Below are 17,285 nucleotides of genomic sequence, written 5' to 3'. Positions count from 1 at the left end.
CTTCCGCCCCCGCCTCCCTAGCTCCGCCCATCTGATCAGAAGTACTTTCCTTTCGGGTCCTCCCGCCTGTAGGGGGCTCTCGAGGCTTCTAGTGCCACGGAGGCCTCCCGCCTAGGCTGTCCCGGCGGCGCCTGTTAGTTTAGCTCAGAGAATTTATTTGCATTGTAAGTCTTTCGGCTAGGAAAAAATCTCACAGGCATATTTTTCTGGAAAATAACGTTCAAACTCAATCCCGGCCGAGTGTTCTCACTGTCAAACCTTGTCGCAGTGGTGGGAAGGAGTCAGGCAGCGTGGGGACAGCCCCGGAGTGCCAAAAGTCCCTGGCCCTCTTCCTCCTGTGAAGACGCAGCTGCGGCTGACTGTGGTGGCGGCGTCCAAGATGTCGACCAAGAATTTCCGAGTCAGTGACGGTGACTGGATTTGCCCTGACAAAAAGTGAGTTTATGAAGGTTTCCGAATTGGAACGGGGTTGATCGGTAGAGGCTTTCTCGAGTCGACTGGGCATCTTCCGTTTTTACGGTCTCTGGTACCACCAACCGGGTGGAGGCGGCGAATTGCTGGCTCCCGGGCGGGAAGGAGGCTCTTAGTCTCCTCACTATGAGGTCTTTCGGGAGCTCGGGAGCCTTTGTTTTGAGTATGTCTCCAGCGTTTCCTAGATCATGTCTCTCCAAGTCAGCCCGTCGTTTTCTGGAGGGAGATGGCCGCCCTTTTGCCCCACACTCCACCCCCCGCCCCCGGCCAAGTTTCAGCTGTAAGGAAATCTCCCTAACCGTGGCTACCTCGGTGTCTGATCTCCCCCACGTGACTTTTCCCTGCAGAACTTGACTCTTGTTCGCGGAAAGATTTCTTTTCTTGAACTCATGTTTTTGCTTCTCATAACTCACCTTTCTTTTCCTCCAATTTAAACTTTCCATACTGTTGATACTTTTTCCTCCCGAACACTATCCTCTTTTGGTTGGTGACATTCTGATTTTTTCTTTATTGACCCTTAATTACCCCACAAAAATTGGACCTTTCCCCTCGTTAGAGCCGAAACACATGAGGCTTGTGTTTTTGCCTGCTCAGCCCTGGAGAATGCCTGCTTCAAAGAAGCACGTGTTTTAGTAGCTCTGCTGAAACCAGTGTGCTCTGTTAAATCGTTAGTACTATTTTATTGACGGGTCCTCAAGTAGGTCTACCTATTTGGAGAGATAAGAAAATTACTACGGAAGGTAATTGTCAAAAAAATGGAATGCACAACTCGTTCCAAAAAAAAACCATTTGATTTCTTGTCTCTAAGCTAGCCACAGATAGCATGTGGAGTTCATGGTAGTAAAGAATAAAAACTTTGAAGCAAATAAACCTAGGTTTAATTCCAGTCCTATTGCTTATGGATCATGGAACTTTAAATAGGTTATTTAACTTTGCTTTAAAAAAAAAAAAAAAAAACCTAGGGTGGAAGAGCTCCCTTATAGTGATATAACATAGACTGTATGTGTAGAGCAATAAAATGTAGCAAATACTGATTGATAGCTATGGATAGTAGTTTTAAAATCAAATGTCAAAGGAGAGTAAGTCCTTATTTCCCCAGCATTTGTCTTCTATTCATATTTTAAGGAGTTTAAGTGAAACATCATGTTTTTTTACATAAAAAATTGATGGCTCTCGAATGCATAAAGATTAAGATGACTTGAAGGGTCTCAAGTCTAACCATTTTGAATAGAACAAACAAGTGACTTTTGTGTTGTTGGTTACTTGTAGAATAATGTGCTTTTGACAGTGTCATTAATGACAGTATATTCAAATATTTGAGGTAGGTTTTTGTAAGAGCGTGCATTTCAACTCAGTTACAAATATATGAACAGGGTAACTTCTACAATGTGTATAAATCCAGAAAACATTTTCAGAATATATTTTCAATGCTTATTGGAGTCATAAAGATATTCTTTAGGAGGAAAAAAACAACCTAAAAATTAATTGGAGTGCTTCAGTTTAGTGTCCATTCTATATTTCACAACTTTATTTCATGCTAGTATAACACCTAAAAAATAATCAGCATTTTAAAATTTAATCTGTACATGTTATTCAGAGCATTTAGCATGCTTTTACTGACATGCAGATGCACTGTGAAGACCATGTTAGTGAACCCAGTAAGTTTTTTGGTTTTGTTCGTTAAATATCAGTATAAAGTGATAGGTCACTTGATGTGTTGAGATTATTGGTTGTAGTTTTTCAACCAGGTTTCAGAGGTTGATAAATATCCCCGAAAACTCAGTTTTCTTTTAATTATTGAACCTGTTTATATTTTTAATCAGCACAACCTATCTCCCTTTGTTTTTTACCATCCCACCTCCTATTTCTAACAAGAGTATTTTATTAAGATCTGTGAAGCCGTATCTGACTTAACTCATTTTCTCCCCCTTGGTTCACCCTTAGGATTTTGTATTTCTTATAATTCTTATTGTATAATCTTATTTTCTATACGAAGAATTACTTTAAAGTTTTTTTGAACCCCTGGTGCTTCATCAGTAATTGTTCAAGTGGACTCACATCTCACTTAAGCTTTGTGAGGGGATTTCATTATAATTAACGATATGTGCTAATAGGACACTGAGGCACAGAGATCCACAGTGACTTACCAGGATCACATAATTGGTAAGTGAAAGACTGGAGTTTCTTATTCTCGACTTGTGACTTCAAATCTTGTATTTTTTCCACCTAAATTGTGAGGGTTGGTTTTTGGGGGTTTTTTTTGTTAACATTGACATTAACATGAAAAGAGATGGTGGTAGAAGTTCTGGACCCAGGTATATAGCGAGGGCACATTAAAAAGTTGTGTAATAAGATTTTTAAAATTATATGTTTAGTAGATGTCTGTATAAATATTTTTTACTTTATTTTCAGATGTGGAAATGTAAACTTTGCTAGAAGAACTAGCTGTAATAGATGTGGTCGAGGTAAGCATTTAAGGAAGCTTCCTTTAAGACTGTGTATACAGATCATTTCTTTATTTTCCCAGATTCATACTTCATTTTTCTATTCTTCAGAGAAAACAACTGAGGCTAAGATGATGAAAGCTGGAGGCACTGAAATAGGAAAGACACTCGCAGAAAAGAGCCGAGGCTTGTTTAGTGCTAATGACTGGCAGTGTAAAACGTATGTGTTTCAAATTATCGTCCTCACTTTTTCCCATAATAATATATCTAGCCACTACTTGTAAATATTACCTACTCTCACTAGTCACATTGACAAGCCAAAGTAACCTTTAAACTAAAGGTCTGTTGATTATTATTAAGTCTATATCTGACATATAGTATAAAGAACTTTTAAATTGTATTGTTTAATGGTAATATCAGTTGTTACTAAGATGAATTATGTATACCAGTAAACAGATGCTTAAGGTGAGCTAACATTCAAAAAAAAAAAAAAAAAAAAAAGAGGGAAGGGTATTTAAAAGCACTAAAACATTTCTTTCTGTTAAAAAAAATCTCAAAAACTTTTAGCCTGTATCATTAGTGTGAAATATACCACAAAATTTATTTTGCCTGTTTGCACAGTAATTTTAGAATCATAAGTTGCATACCATAGATAATTATTCCTAATTAGGTAGGTTTCTTAATATTTTTGGTTTTCACATGCTGTATTGATTTTTCCAATATCCATCTTTTCTGTTAAGCAGATGAACCAAATACACATGAAAGAAGACTGAATCAGAAGAGGGTCTTACACAAATTTCTGGTCTTACAGATACTAAGTTAGTATTAGATAACTTTCCAGCAAGATTAGTTGCTGAATTTGGGATCCAGTGCTTGAACTCATTATGCAAAACAAAAATTTTTTAACATTATTTGGAAGGTATAACCTAACTCTTGAGGTGAATTTGGAGACTGGGAAATTAGTAGAACCTTTCGTTTAAAGTGGTATTTTTCCCCCCTATGATGGCAGACTCTCTATAGATATAATTAGTCATTGATTTCTCATAAAATGACAATGGCAGTCTTCATGCTGTATAGGTTTTGCTTCTCTGCTTAAGTAGTTGAGTCTGTTGGAACCATACTCTCTCCAGAATACGTACATTGGTACATTTTCTTTGTAGCATCCTTAGTACACATTCCTTTATGATAGTGAGTTCACCCTACTTTTTATTTTAAAATTTTAAAAATTTACTATTTGTCTTATGTTATAGTCTACTAATTGGATATTTTTCACTTTTAAAGTTGCAGTAATGTGAATTGGGCCAGAAGATCAGAGTGTAACATGTGTAATACTCCAAAGTATGCTAAGCTGGAAGAAAGAACAGGTAATATTCAAACACAGTCCAACTAAATGATTTTAAAAGAACTAAACATTGAAATTAATAATTGTACCACTTCATAAGAGCACAGTAAATGAAGATTGTTTATTCTGCCCTTTTTTTGCGAGGGGGGCCGCTGCGTTGGGTCTTCATTGCTGCATGCGGGCTTTCTCTAGTTGCGGCGAGCGGGGGCTACTCTTCGTTGCGGCGCACGGGCTTCTCATTGCGGTGGCTTCTCTTGTTGCAGAGCACAGGCTCTAGGCACACGGGCTTCAGTAGTTGCGGAGCATAGGGTCAGTGCTTGCCGCACGCAGGCCCTAGAGTGTACAAGCTTCAGTAGTTGCGGAGTGTGGGCTCAGTAGTTGTGGCTCGCGGGCTCTAGAGCGCAGGCTCAGTAGTTGTGGCGTGCAGGCTCAGTTGCTCGGCATGTGTGATCTTCCTGGACCAGAGGTCGAACCCGTGTCCCCTGCATTGGCAGGCAGATTCTTAACCACTACGCTAGCAAGGAAGTCCCTGCCCTTATATTTTTTTACCTTGTTTTTTTTCCCCTCATCCACAAAGTCATCTTTTGTTTGATAATTTCACAATTTACAAAGTACAGTGTCAGGAGGCCTTATCCTTACAAGTAGTCGACATTAGGATAGTTTTAGAAATGCTTTATTCCTCACTCTTTCCTCTGCTGGTCTAAATGTTTGTTATTAGTAATGATAGGGTAGTACCATTTTTTTAATTCATTTGATATCCTAGTATGACAAAAAAGAGCATGGGGCACCATTTAAAGTAATTGTCTAAAGTTTAGGCAATAATTATCAAATTTGGCTATACATTAGAATCATTTGAGAAACTCTAAAAATCCAGATTCCAAAACAGAGCTATCAAAGCTCTTTTGGGGTGAGTCCCAAAAATCTGCAGGTGATTCAGATAGTGTTTGGTAATCATTGGCCTAAATAATAACCTATCATTGGCTCTGTGTGTTGTCAGTGGTGGGGTGAAAATATTTGCTAAATAGAATATAGTTTTCCCATTATCATCAGTTAGTGCAACCACATTATCAGTGTACTTCACATCCGATTTTATCATTCAGCAACTTGTACAATCAAAGGCTCCATTCTATATATATAGTCACCTTGTCAGACCTCGACTTAGTAAACTATTTCCCTGTTTTCTTTTCCTCTCTGACTTTAGACAATTCCATGCTCTGTATAGACTAAGACCTTTTAAATAAGGGTCTCCCTTTATTTCCTTCCCTTACCTCTTTAAGGTTTACATTTTTTCCCCTGTATTTTTAATCTATCCCCCCCACCCCCTCTGGTTGTTTATTCTGTCTCCTTTTTGGTTTTATTTTCGTGGCCACAGAATGTTTGGGTTCTTCAAGGTCCAATTCCTGAGCTCTCTTTTTTGCTCTATATTTTCTAGGCATTTTCTTCTAAGCCCTAAGTTTAAGTGAGCATTGGCACACCAGTGAGAACCAAATTTATGTCTCTAGCTCAGACTTCTTTGACCTGTATAGTCAGCTGCCTATTCAACATCACCATGTAAATGTCAAACTCATTATATCCAAACTGAATTCATGATTTTCCCCCAGGACGTGGCCCTCTTTTAGTGATCTCTTTCTCATGATTAGTACCACCCACCATATGCTTGTTACATAAACCAGAAACTTAGGTGTCCTTCTTAATAACTCCTTCATCTCTCCTGTACCCCCAAAAGCCTTTTCCATCATTACCCTAGGCAGAGATACCACTATATCTTGTTTCTTGGAAAAAGAGCCATCTTGTTGGTGTCTGTACATACTCCCCTCCTGCTCAGTTGCAGCCAGGGGTTTTTTGTTCCAACCTAAAACTCCATTTGTGTAAAACCGTTTTGATTGCTTTTAGGATAAAGTCCAAAATCTTCTAACAGTTTTAAAAATTGTAATTCCTAAAAGCCTTTTATTTATTCACATTCTCTTTGACCTATTTTGTGACTTCTTTAAAAGTTTCACTAATGCAGGAGCTATAGTCTAACAACTGAAGTTGTCAAAGTTTGTTTGATAACCTCACTTTCCTTTACTCATTATCTTTTTTCTGTCATTCTGGTGTCTTGACTCTTTCCCATTTCCCCATATATAAGTAGTTGTCTTTTGCTGGTCACTGTTGAAGATGTGAGCTAATACATACTGTTGCTCTCTAGTTTCTCTTTACTATTTGTTCTGTTTACTAATTAATCAAAATACAGAATAATAGAATTTTCAAGGTAGTATCTCAGTTCTTCCTTTGAAGTACATGTTATATTCATCCCCTTCTCTCTTCATTTCCATTGTCACAACCCTAATTCAGGCCAGTTTTAAATCTGTGTTTGATCCTTTACTGGTCCTTGCTCATATTTTTCATATTTTGAGACAAATTTTAAGATATGATTTTTATTTTAACACTTGCTAAAAACATACAGAGGTTCTTGGTTGCTTGTGTCATCTAAATTGTATTATTTTTAAAAAAAGCAAAACTCATTCTTTAAATGGTACCAGAATTGTGGCATTTCCTATACTAATATATTGAAGAAGTATTTTTTGGCCATTGGGCAAGGTTCTGGGGATACTTCAGTGAGCAAAACAGACATGTAAAGGCAAGGATTAATGAAGTCTTTGAGAGAGCAATGTTTAAGCTAAGAAGTGAAAGTAGCAAGTTGAGAGATCATTCTAAGCAAGAACAAACAGTTTGTGTGAATCAGGCCCTGAGACTTGAAAGAATTTAGCATATTGGATGAATTCCTAGGAGCTCCAGAAATCACTTCAGAAATAGGCAAAGGCCATGTAAATCATGGTAAGGAGTTTTATTTTGTTCTAAATATAATGGGAAGTAACTGAAGGATTTTTGCCAGGGTGACACGTCTAATTTTCTTTAAACATTACTGGTTTATGGAAAAAGAATTAGGGGGTGGGAGTGGCAAGAGTGGAAGCAAGAAGACCAATTTTTACAATATTCCCTGAAGAGCTTCAAACCAGTAGAATGAAGGAAACACACATAAAATTTAAGCCAGTTATTCCTGTAACTCACTTATTATTCAGTAGAAATGATGCTGAATTTTTTTTTTATGATAGAGCTGCTATATTTCCCACGTATAGGGAAAGAGTTCGTGAGGTGTATTTGTTGTATGGGTTCAAACAGCATACCTTAATAATCTCTTTATTGTTAGCAGATTGTTTAGGTTCTTTTTCTATGGCCTATGTGAGAGAACATGAAAATAGCTTTGTATTTGCTATCAAACTCACTTTAAAGTAATTTTACTTAATACCTATGCAAAATCTACCTATATGAATTACAGTTCACTTTCTAAATCTTGGTATAATTGATTCTTTAGCTCCCCATATTTGCCGTACCATTTTTTAGCTTTAGATTACTGACTAAACAAAGACCTGTACTAAAAGCTTATTGATTTTAAATAGGATTGTTTTAATATGTTTACATTTCCACATATAAATATTTATATTTACATAAATATATATCCAGTTTATCAGGCATTTTTCTGCACTGGCCTTAAAAACAATCATTCTGTTGTATCGTATTTTTCCTTTTTTTTCTTATGTGAATCATTTTCCATCTAGATCCCATGAATTTTTTTGTCTTAATTTTTCACCAACTTCGAAGTATTTTGAGGTTTAGGTCTTTACTATTAGTCATCTCTTACAATTTATTTATCAAACTACTCGTACCTTAGTCTCAGGACATACCGATAGAATATTAAACATATATGTAGAGACAGGAAGTTGTATTGTTGAATTATAACTTTCTACAGTGTTTATATTCCAAAATTAACATTGAATTTGAGCTGTTTTGAGGTGAACATATACCCAGTTGTACTTGTTTCTGTTTCTATATATTTGATACTCTGAAAAACTAGAGCCACGATTTTACTAAGGAAAAGTTGTTATTGGTATTTAAGACACTTTTCATTTTTGTATCATATGCATAGAAACAAAAGGAAATTCTTGTGTATTACAGTTGGAGTCTGTTTTGTCTCCAGAACAAGGTAGGAGGAGGAGGAAAAAAGGGATGATATCAAGTGATATCCAAGGATAAACACTGATACATTGCAGTTTTCACTGGTACAAAGTACAGTGAAGAAAGGAAGGATTTTGTATTAATGTGATTTTTTTTTTAAGAAAGTTAATTTTATTACATTATTTTATTGGGGCAATTACATGCTCTCTACTGTTTGTGGCTTTTTTATGAAATGATGAGAGGGTAAGTGATGAGTTTTTTTTTTAATGTCCGTGATTGACAGATTTAAAGTCACAAATCTTGAATTTTTAAAAATACTTCTTTGTCTGTAAGTTTATTTAACGTTTTGCTGGTTCATTAAATCCAGGAATCACTCTTTATGTGCTGGTACTGTTCTGAAATATGAGGTAGTTAGATTACATTACTTTTAATCACATCTCGATCTGTCAGTCTAAATTGTAGACGTTAGTTGTGACAGCAAACAATAATGGTTTGCTGATCCTGATTGCTTTTTAGTAGCATATTTTCAGTTGAGAAGTTACTGGCTTCTTCAAAAACCTGAGTGACTTTTAACTGTATTTAAAACCAATTTGGATGTCCTTTATTGTGTCATTATATTTGTCTATATAATTAAAAATTTTCCAAGCTCTAGCTACATTTTAGCCCAGCAAAATTTCAGTGCATCAAAAGATTTCAGACCATTTTCAACTAGTAAACAGTAAAATTTGCTAGTTGGTTCTTATTGAACCCTCTTTTCCCAGAAGAATTAGGATAAACTACAGAGGAAAGTCCTTTTAAAACTTGGTTATAGCAGAGGTTTAAGGAGATGTTTTCCACCCATATGTTCCATGCATTACTAAAGTCATATAGGACATTTTGAAAATGAGAAGAGCTATAAGTGTAGCCACGGGACTTTTCCAGCTATGGTATGTAACTTTTAGACTGTTCTCTATAGTGATTTGGTGGTTTTTTGGGTTTTTTTTTTTTGAGACCAGTAATTTATTAAAGTGTAGACAAATGTCTTTGATAAGATTTTCTTTTTTTCTGTTGCTTGTGATTCTGACATGTTTTTGTTACTTTGATGAATTGTTATAAGATAACAGTATATGCCCCCCTCTTTTTAGGATATGGTGGTGGTTTTAATGAAAGAGAAAATGTTGAATATATAGAAAGAGAAGAATCTGATGGTGAATATGATGAGGTAAGCATACATTAGTGTGCAGGTTGAAAGCAACTTAGAGAAACATGTTAGAAAATACCTTGCAAAAGGAAAACATTAAATGTATCTCATTTTTGTAAGTACACTTTGAGTCTTTTACAGCAGCTTACCATTTTGTAGGAAATCCTAATGGACTTAAACATATAATTGACATAAAAATGTATATTAACCAACATAAAAATGTATATTAACCTAAATATATAAAAGTAATTTCTTTGAAAAAAAGTATTTAACAGTTTCAGCTAACAGAAGTATTATGAAACTTTTTCTTTAGTTTGGACGCAAAAAGAAAAAATACAGAGGGAAGGCAGTTGGTCCTGCATCTATTTTAAAGGAAGTTGAAGATAAAGAATCTGAGGGAGAAGAAGAGGATGAGGATGAAGATCTTTCTAAATATAAATTAGATGAGGTAAATTATTTCCTTATATTTCCCCTTTGTCTTACTCAGGCTATGGGATAACATATGAATGTCTTTGACAACCTTTGGCCCATGGTGAAGATGTGTTCTCCAATGTAATCATTTGTTTCCACAAAGATTTTGAGCTTCTGCTCTGCCAGGCATTATTCTGACTCCGGAGATACAATAGTGACTGAGACACAACCACCCTTCTTTTAAGGGAACTTAAATTCCAGAGGGGGAATGACATAAATGAACAAGATAATTTAGATAGCAGTACTGTGGTGTAGACACATGGTGTGATAGCAGAGCATTAGAAGAGCTGCTTTGGTTTTAGTGGTTGGGGGATTTCTGAGGCAGTGGAATTTGAGCTGAAATTTGAGTGACAGAATGATATGAAGGAGCCTGCTGTAAGAGCTGGGGTCAGAGCACTTTTAAGGCAGGGAGAATAGCAAATAAAGTTTCCCCTAGCAGGAAACAAGCCAGCACCATCCAAAAAATCATACATAGGCTAGTGTGGTTAGAGCAGAGGGGAGAATGTAATGGGGGGGGGGTCAGCAGCCACATTAGGTCTGGTGATGTTTTTTCTGTGGGGCCTGAGTGTAAAATTTTATGGATGAATAGATCCAGATTAAGGGTACTCTGGGGACTGAGCATAAGATGCCCTTGAATGCAGCTGAACAAATCAATGCGAAACAAGTTTTAAAAACAAACAAATGTATATTTATCTGATCTGTGTTTTAGAGTGATGACTGTCAACATATTGAGATACTTGGGAGGCAGAATGGATTGCAGTTAGGGAGACTACCTAAAAGGTTATGGTAGTATACTAAAGAATGAAGTTCTGAACTAAGACTAAGGGAGCTGGATTCAAGAACTTTTAAGGGAGTAAAACTGAAAATTCTTGACAGCTCATTTGGAAATACACTGTGATGAAAAAGAAAATGAGTATGACTTCTACATTTACTTCTTTTACTGTCTGAGACAGTCATTAAGTCTCTTTAGCTGAGGTGAGGAATTAGTAGTCAGATTTCAGGACTGAGAATGAATTTGCTGAGGCGTTAGCTATATAATAAATCCATATGGAGATGTCCAGTACACAGAACTATTCATCATTCCTAGATAGCATGGATATCTAAATGTCTAAATATAATTGACTCTGAGTTTTCGTTAGGATGAGGATGAAGATGATGCTGATCTCTCAAAGTATAATCTTGATGCCAGTGAAGAAGAAGATAGTAATAAAAAGAAATCTAATAGACGAAGTCGCTCAAAGTCTCGGTCTTCACATTCACGATCTTCATCACGCTCATCCTCCCCCTCCAGTTCAAGGTCTAGGTCCAGGTAAACGGGTACAGGTCAAGGGTAACACCAGTCAAAATGTCAGTATCTAACTTCTTTACTTATAAATTTTGTTTTTCTTGACTAAATAAGCTTTCCTTTCATTTCAGAGTTTTCATTCAAGTCATCTTTTTATAAGATAATTTTTTCTGTCTTAGTGCCATGAAGTTATTGTCCAGTATTTTCAGAAATACAAAATTTTAATATGAAACTACCTTAGTCCATTTTAACACCATGCCTTTTATTAAAATAGACTTTAAAATTCAATTAAATCATTATATATAGTGATATTGAGTTATCTAAGGAGATGGTTTACATTTAGAAATTTTAAAGTAAATAAAGTAAAGATTTATATTTCCACTGATGATTTTAAACACTAGTACAAAAATTTTCTAGGCATTTAAGTTGTTGCTTACTACACAGTGTTTTATTTGGTATATGTGTTTTGAATAAAGAAGCAAATTCAGCTGTATTCTATTGTCTTAATGCTCATACTTTAGAGCTGTCCAGGAATAAATCAGAAGACTTAATTTGTGTTGTACTTGAATATTATTTTGTTAGTAATGTAAAGTTTTAATTGAAAAGTCCCTCGTTGTGCAAGCAACAATAAAAATGAAGTTTTGGTTGAGAAAAAGCAATACCTTATGTAAGCAATCTTCCCTTGAAGAACTCCTATTTAGTTAGGTGAAACTATGTGCAATGAATTTTAACTGTATTTGGGAATAAAATATTAGCTAATTGAGTAATTAATAATTAGATAATTGTTAATTGAGTACTGTAAAGCCTGAAAGCTTAAAAGAGTGATTATAAAGATAATTTTAAGGTAAAAATTATTGTTTTTCTGCAGATTATTATTTTCAGGGACAAATTAAGTGTATAAATTAAATGAAATTTATTTCATTTGTTGACTTTTTAAATTCACATGGACCATTATCTCCCCTATGTCTTTTTTCAGTAATATATTTATGTAAAACAGTGACAGGATTGTCAATGTAGTTTCTCTTTAATTCTCTAACCTTTGAGTAGACAGAAAAACCTGTGGATTTAAAAACGTACACATATCAACATTTAAGCTTTATGCTAGATAGTGACTAAGAAAATAGAAAGATTTTTAAATTGGAAAAGTGAAATTGATGGAAATATTTCACAGAAGTTAAATATAAACTGCAACATCCAGTATTCCTGGATGTGTAAGTCCCGGGATACTTTTAAATATTTGTGAACATATAAAGTATTCAGTGTTAATAAAGTGATAATGCTGGACGTTTTTATTTGTACAATCTCGAATGATTTTTAGAGAAGTTTTGTCAAACTTGGAAAGTAATAGTTGATTATTTTCAAAAATTATCTATTACCTTAAGTTTTGGCATAAGTATTAATACAGAATAAAAGTTTAAAATAAACCTTAAAATACTGTATTTTGAAAATATATGTCCCAAATAGTATTCTTAGTATATGAAAATGAATTCTAATACATATTTTTCTTTCAGTGTTCGTATCACAAAGCTTAATTAAGTGGTCCTGGAAAAAAAAAATCCTTCCATGTTGTTCCAGGTCCCGTTCAAGAAGTTCTTCCAGTTCGCAGTCAAGATCTCGTTCCAGTTCCAGAGAACGTTCGAGATCTCGTGGGTCGAAATCAAGGTGAATGAGGTAGCATCTCTCTGTAAAGCAGAGAGAAAAAATATTTAAAGGCTGCAGAAGGCGTTGCTTTTTTTCCTCTTATTTTGCTTCTACTTGTCAATTTTATTTTAGCATTAGAAAACTAATGCACTTGCCTCAGCTTAATTTTCTCACCGTGAGACGTTTCCATTGCCAGCAGTGTGCCAAGACATTCCCATGATTGAATTAACATGGTTATTTTGCATTATGCAAGGTTTGCTATTTTTGTGCTAAACTGTGATGAAGTAGGAAGATGGAGCCAAGTCTTATCACCAAATGTCTGTTCATTAAAGTTATTTTGCAGTAGTAGTTAAAATAAATTGAGTTATGCAAATAAAAACTTTACTCCATATTTTAAAAGGAAGAAAAATAACTGCCTCAAAACATTTTATTTTGCATGGCAATTGTTTCAATATTTATAGAAACAATTTTGTCATTTATATTCGGTGAAGTTTCTGGAGGGTTTTATTTTCATTTATCTGTAATATAACACAGAATATTGTACACAGTATGTATAGTATGTAAGAAATATAGACACTTTTTAAATTCCACAAATCAAGAAGTTTGGTTGGTTAGTCTAAGTAGGGTGTGATGTTAAAGTAAGCATTCTTGTTAACTTCAGGTTGCATTTAGTTAGACGTGCAGAGGGAAAATAATTTGTAGAGAAGCAAGTGAGAAACTAGCTTTTAGCCTCTTGAAGTTTTTTCTAGTCTTGGTCAAAATATACTGCCTTTCTTTTTAATTTAATTTGTTTATCTATTAAAGGCAGCTAACGTGAATAAGAGAACAACGAAAATTCCACTTGTGTGGAACTACACTGAAGTGTAGTGGTAGCTATTTTGGTAAAAATAATTGCTTAATAGCTTATTTTAGAGCCAATCTGTAGCATTAGAGGGCAACTGTAATTTGAGAACATTAAGGAGAAAAGAATGGTATGCGCACTTGTATTAAGCCAATACAAAATAGAGAGCAAGTGAGATTATTGTTATTATTATGTATTATCAATGTTTCATTTCTTTTATTTGAGTGCTTCTTAGGTGAAGATCCTTAAGTCCTAGTTCCCTTTGGGAAGCACTTTAATTAAGGTTTACAGAACAGCCTTCATATTCTTTTCAAACATTTTTTTCATTGCTTATAACTTTCCAAAGAATTCTCCTTTTGGGCTTTCTGATTTTATTTTAAGCCCAAAGGTGAATTTTTTGGGAAGTTTGAGCTAAATTACTTCAACCAAAATATGTAAATGAAGAAAAAAATTGTATTTAAACATTTGCGCATTTACCTCTGCCTGAAACATGTGAATGTCAACACTTCATACTTCATGGATAGTAATCCTTCATAAAAATAAATATTGTTAATATAAATCAAGTTTTAAAGTTATTTATTTTATTTTCCTTTGAATACTTAGCGATTTAATAGCTACCGTTCTTTGTCATTTTGTCCCCCTATTCCTGCTTTTTCTACAGCAGCTTAACTAATTAGTTGCATAATTCCACAGCGAATTGTTATGCTTACTTTCCTCAGGAAGTTGTATGATACATATTTTTTTCCCCAAATGGAAGGATGTAGTTTCTAGACATAAAGTCATGCAAATGCCCACCTGTTAGCTTTGCTATTTATGTATACTTTAAAATGAAAGCCTTAAATTTTAAAAGAAGTATTTAATTCTACTTTAATACATTAAGCTGGTTTTTAATTGTAAGTAATGAGCACTTATCTTAGAATTTTTTAAAGTGATGAAATTAAAGTAAATTATTTAAGTAGAATTATTTCATGGTTGAACCAGAAGTCTTCTGTTGAGTAAGCAGTAAGTATTCTTTCTTATAAAATTTTTATAGTTATAAATTCTGTTTGTTTATTTTTGGAGCTATTAACTAAACCATCTGCCTGATTTCTTCTTTTAATGAAATGTTTGATTTGTTTCTCAATCAATGAAGATCCAGCTCCAGGTCCCACAGGGGCTCTTCTTCCCCACGAAAAAGATCTTACTCAAGTTCATCATCTTCTCCTGAGAGGAACAGAAAGAGAAGTCGTTCTAGATCTTCTTCATCTGGTGATCGCAAAAAAAGACGAACAAGATCACGGTCACCTGAAAGGTTTGGGTTTCTGTAGAAATAAGAATGGGTGTTCTTAAGTGTGTTTAATAGAGTAACTGAACTTCTCAGTCAAGGATTAGATTTTCATTATCTCCTTCATTCCCACTTTAAATTATTCTTTTCAACTTTGGACTTCAAAAAACAGATAATTACTTTGTTTATCCTTTGTGCTTTGATCAGGTTGTTTAGAAAAGATCAAACCACTCTCTTCCACTATTTGATCATTTTGTTTAAATTTTTATTTTCATATATAATTATTATAGCCAACTCTCGGTTATTTCTGTCTCTTAAGATTTTAATTCAGAAGCTGTGTGTTGACGTAATTTAGAGGTTGATTTTTATCAGTATTTATGCTCTTGATTTTACATTAAATATTAGAAACCGTAGGATTCTAGGGCATCTAATAAGAAAATTAACTATTACAGATCATTGGAAATCTGTCCTAATTTAAATATGTATAAATGCATTTCCACAAGAAATTATTGTTTCGTGCCCTTTATAAGGAAATTGTTCTTGTAGCTAATACATTTTTCATCTTTCAGTCCAAATCCTTTTTTCCCTTTTTTTTTTGTAGAGAAAGACCTTTACTAGATTACTTAATCTGTGTTGACATTTTTAAAAGTGGGAAAGTGTGTCATCCGTCAGCCTTTTCTGCAGCAGACTAATTAGTTATTCGGATTTATTATTTTTCTCTTGGTTCTCAATGTCTACATAGTCATTTTAATGGCTTCCTTAATAATCTTTGCAAATTTTTATATCCTTTCAGCTTGTGAAAGTAAGGATTAGATAAAATCTGATTCTTGCTGTGTTCAGTGCTAGGATTACCTCTACTTGTACATAATGACTGGTTTTGCATCTTCCCATTTTGTAGTTTAGATATTAAGGTTACACACAAGTAGTCTCATTTCTGTGCATTTGTTCCTTTGTAAGAAAATTACTCCATACTTCAATGAAACTCATTCTGTTGCTTTTTTTCCACGTCTGCAAATTTTTATCTTAGCCACATATAATCCCCCTAGTTTGTTGTCATCTAAACTTAATGAACATGTTCTCTATTCCATAAGCCAGGTGATTGGTGAAAACACTAAACAACCCTGAGCCCAGGGCCAACCCCTCGGAACACCACTACTTTACCCAGGTTGATATATTGCCTTATTCATATTAGCTGCATGAATATAATCCTGTAACTAATTTGTACAATCATCTTGTGTGACCTAGATTTCCAAAACATAATTATTTATGGATATATATTTGCATACACAGAAGCCTTGCTATATCTATTTTACATATAGATTACCACATTATATACAGTGTATCACAGAGAACGATTAAGTCACGCTGCCATCACCAAGTTTATATGTCTTTGTTGTAGTAATCTGTAGTTTTATACAATTTTGCAAGGCTTTCTTTCATTACCTTAAATAATTGAGAGGTGGCTATATTGAGAGATTTTTAAATTATGATTGCACTGCTACTGGGCTCATCCAAGGTCTAAGTACTAGTTAATTTTATGTGTATAAGTTTATATCTCAGATTTTAATTATTCCTCTTACCAGTGTAATGAGGTTTAATTTTTCATATTCTCAAAGTCTTACGAATGCTGATATTCAGCTCCAGCTTACCAAATTACCTGCTTTCTCCGTTATGTCTTACAGGCACCACAGGTCACCTTCTGGATCATCCCATTCTGGTTCCCGTTCAAGTTCAAAAAAGAAATAATGAATTAAAATTTACATCTTAAAAAAAAAAGTCTAGTACAGTGCATGAAGCGAAGCATATTTTTTAAGAAGTTGGTGTCTTACTTGGTCAGAAGTGCTAAATCTGCTAGTAGAGGTGCATGCCTTTCATTGCTTTTCAGAACAATACAGTTGTGTTTATTTGTGAAATTAAAAGTAAATGGTATTTTAAGCCATAATGTCCCAAAATAGATGCTTTGTTTATCATTTGTTATTTACAACCATCTCAGCTATAACAAAGTACTTTGTTTTTTAATTTGAACTCTTGTTTTTCTCATCTCCAAATATGAGCATTACCTAGGCTTGTCTGGACTTTGGGCATGGAAGCAAGACCGTGGTAAAGTAGTTGGAAACAATCTGTTTATGTTAATCCGGGAAAAGGAGTCAACCTGTTTATGTTAACCTATGTCGAAGTGATTCTTATTAACTAGTTGTAAAACAGTCAACTGGAAATTTTTTTATTTTGAAATTCCCTATGTTAAGGGTGCCTTAGAATCATTGTTTCTCTTTTATCCAGTTTTACTTTTTGCACCACCAAGTTTAATACAGAAAAGTTTTGTGAATTGGAGAGGAGAAAGGTGTTATTT

The 17,285-nt window shown here is 34.4% G+C and overlaps 1 protein-coding gene across 2 annotated transcripts; it reads left to right on the top strand.

Moving 5' to 3' along the window:
• Nucleotides 1-357: 357 nt before the first annotated feature.
• ZRANB2 (zinc finger RANBP2-type containing 2) lies at nucleotides 358-16,890 on the top strand (the record flags this gene model as incomplete). Of its 2 annotated transcripts, XM_079698607.1 has the most annotated exons (10): nucleotides 358-435; nucleotides 2,884-2,936; nucleotides 3,027-3,135; nucleotides 4,197-4,279; nucleotides 9,378-9,454; nucleotides 9,747-9,881; nucleotides 11,044-11,213; nucleotides 12,765-12,851; nucleotides 14,804-14,962; nucleotides 16,618-16,890. In XM_079698607.1, 10 exons carry the CDS (start codon nucleotides 380-382, stop codon nucleotides 16,679-16,681), a joined length of 993 nt encoding a protein of 330 aa, XP_079554733.1. In that variant the 3' UTR covers nucleotides 16,682-16,890. The 2 variants fall into 2 exon arrangements, with proteins under 2 accessions (XP_079554733.1, XP_079554732.1); XM_079698606.1 differs by having other exon boundaries at nucleotides 380-435; nucleotides 2,884-3,135.
• Between the last annotated feature and the right edge of the window lie 395 nt (nucleotides 16,891-17,285).

Source organism: Hyperoodon ampullatus (genome assembly GCF_949752795.1).
Source record: "Hyperoodon ampullatus genome assembly, chromosome: 2".
Classification (NCBI taxonomy): Eukaryota; Metazoa; Chordata; class Mammalia; order Artiodactyla; family Ziphiidae; genus Hyperoodon; species Hyperoodon ampullatus.
The sequence above is the reverse complement of the archived record's forward strand: the minus strand, read 5'-3'. Positions and strand labels throughout refer to the sequence as shown.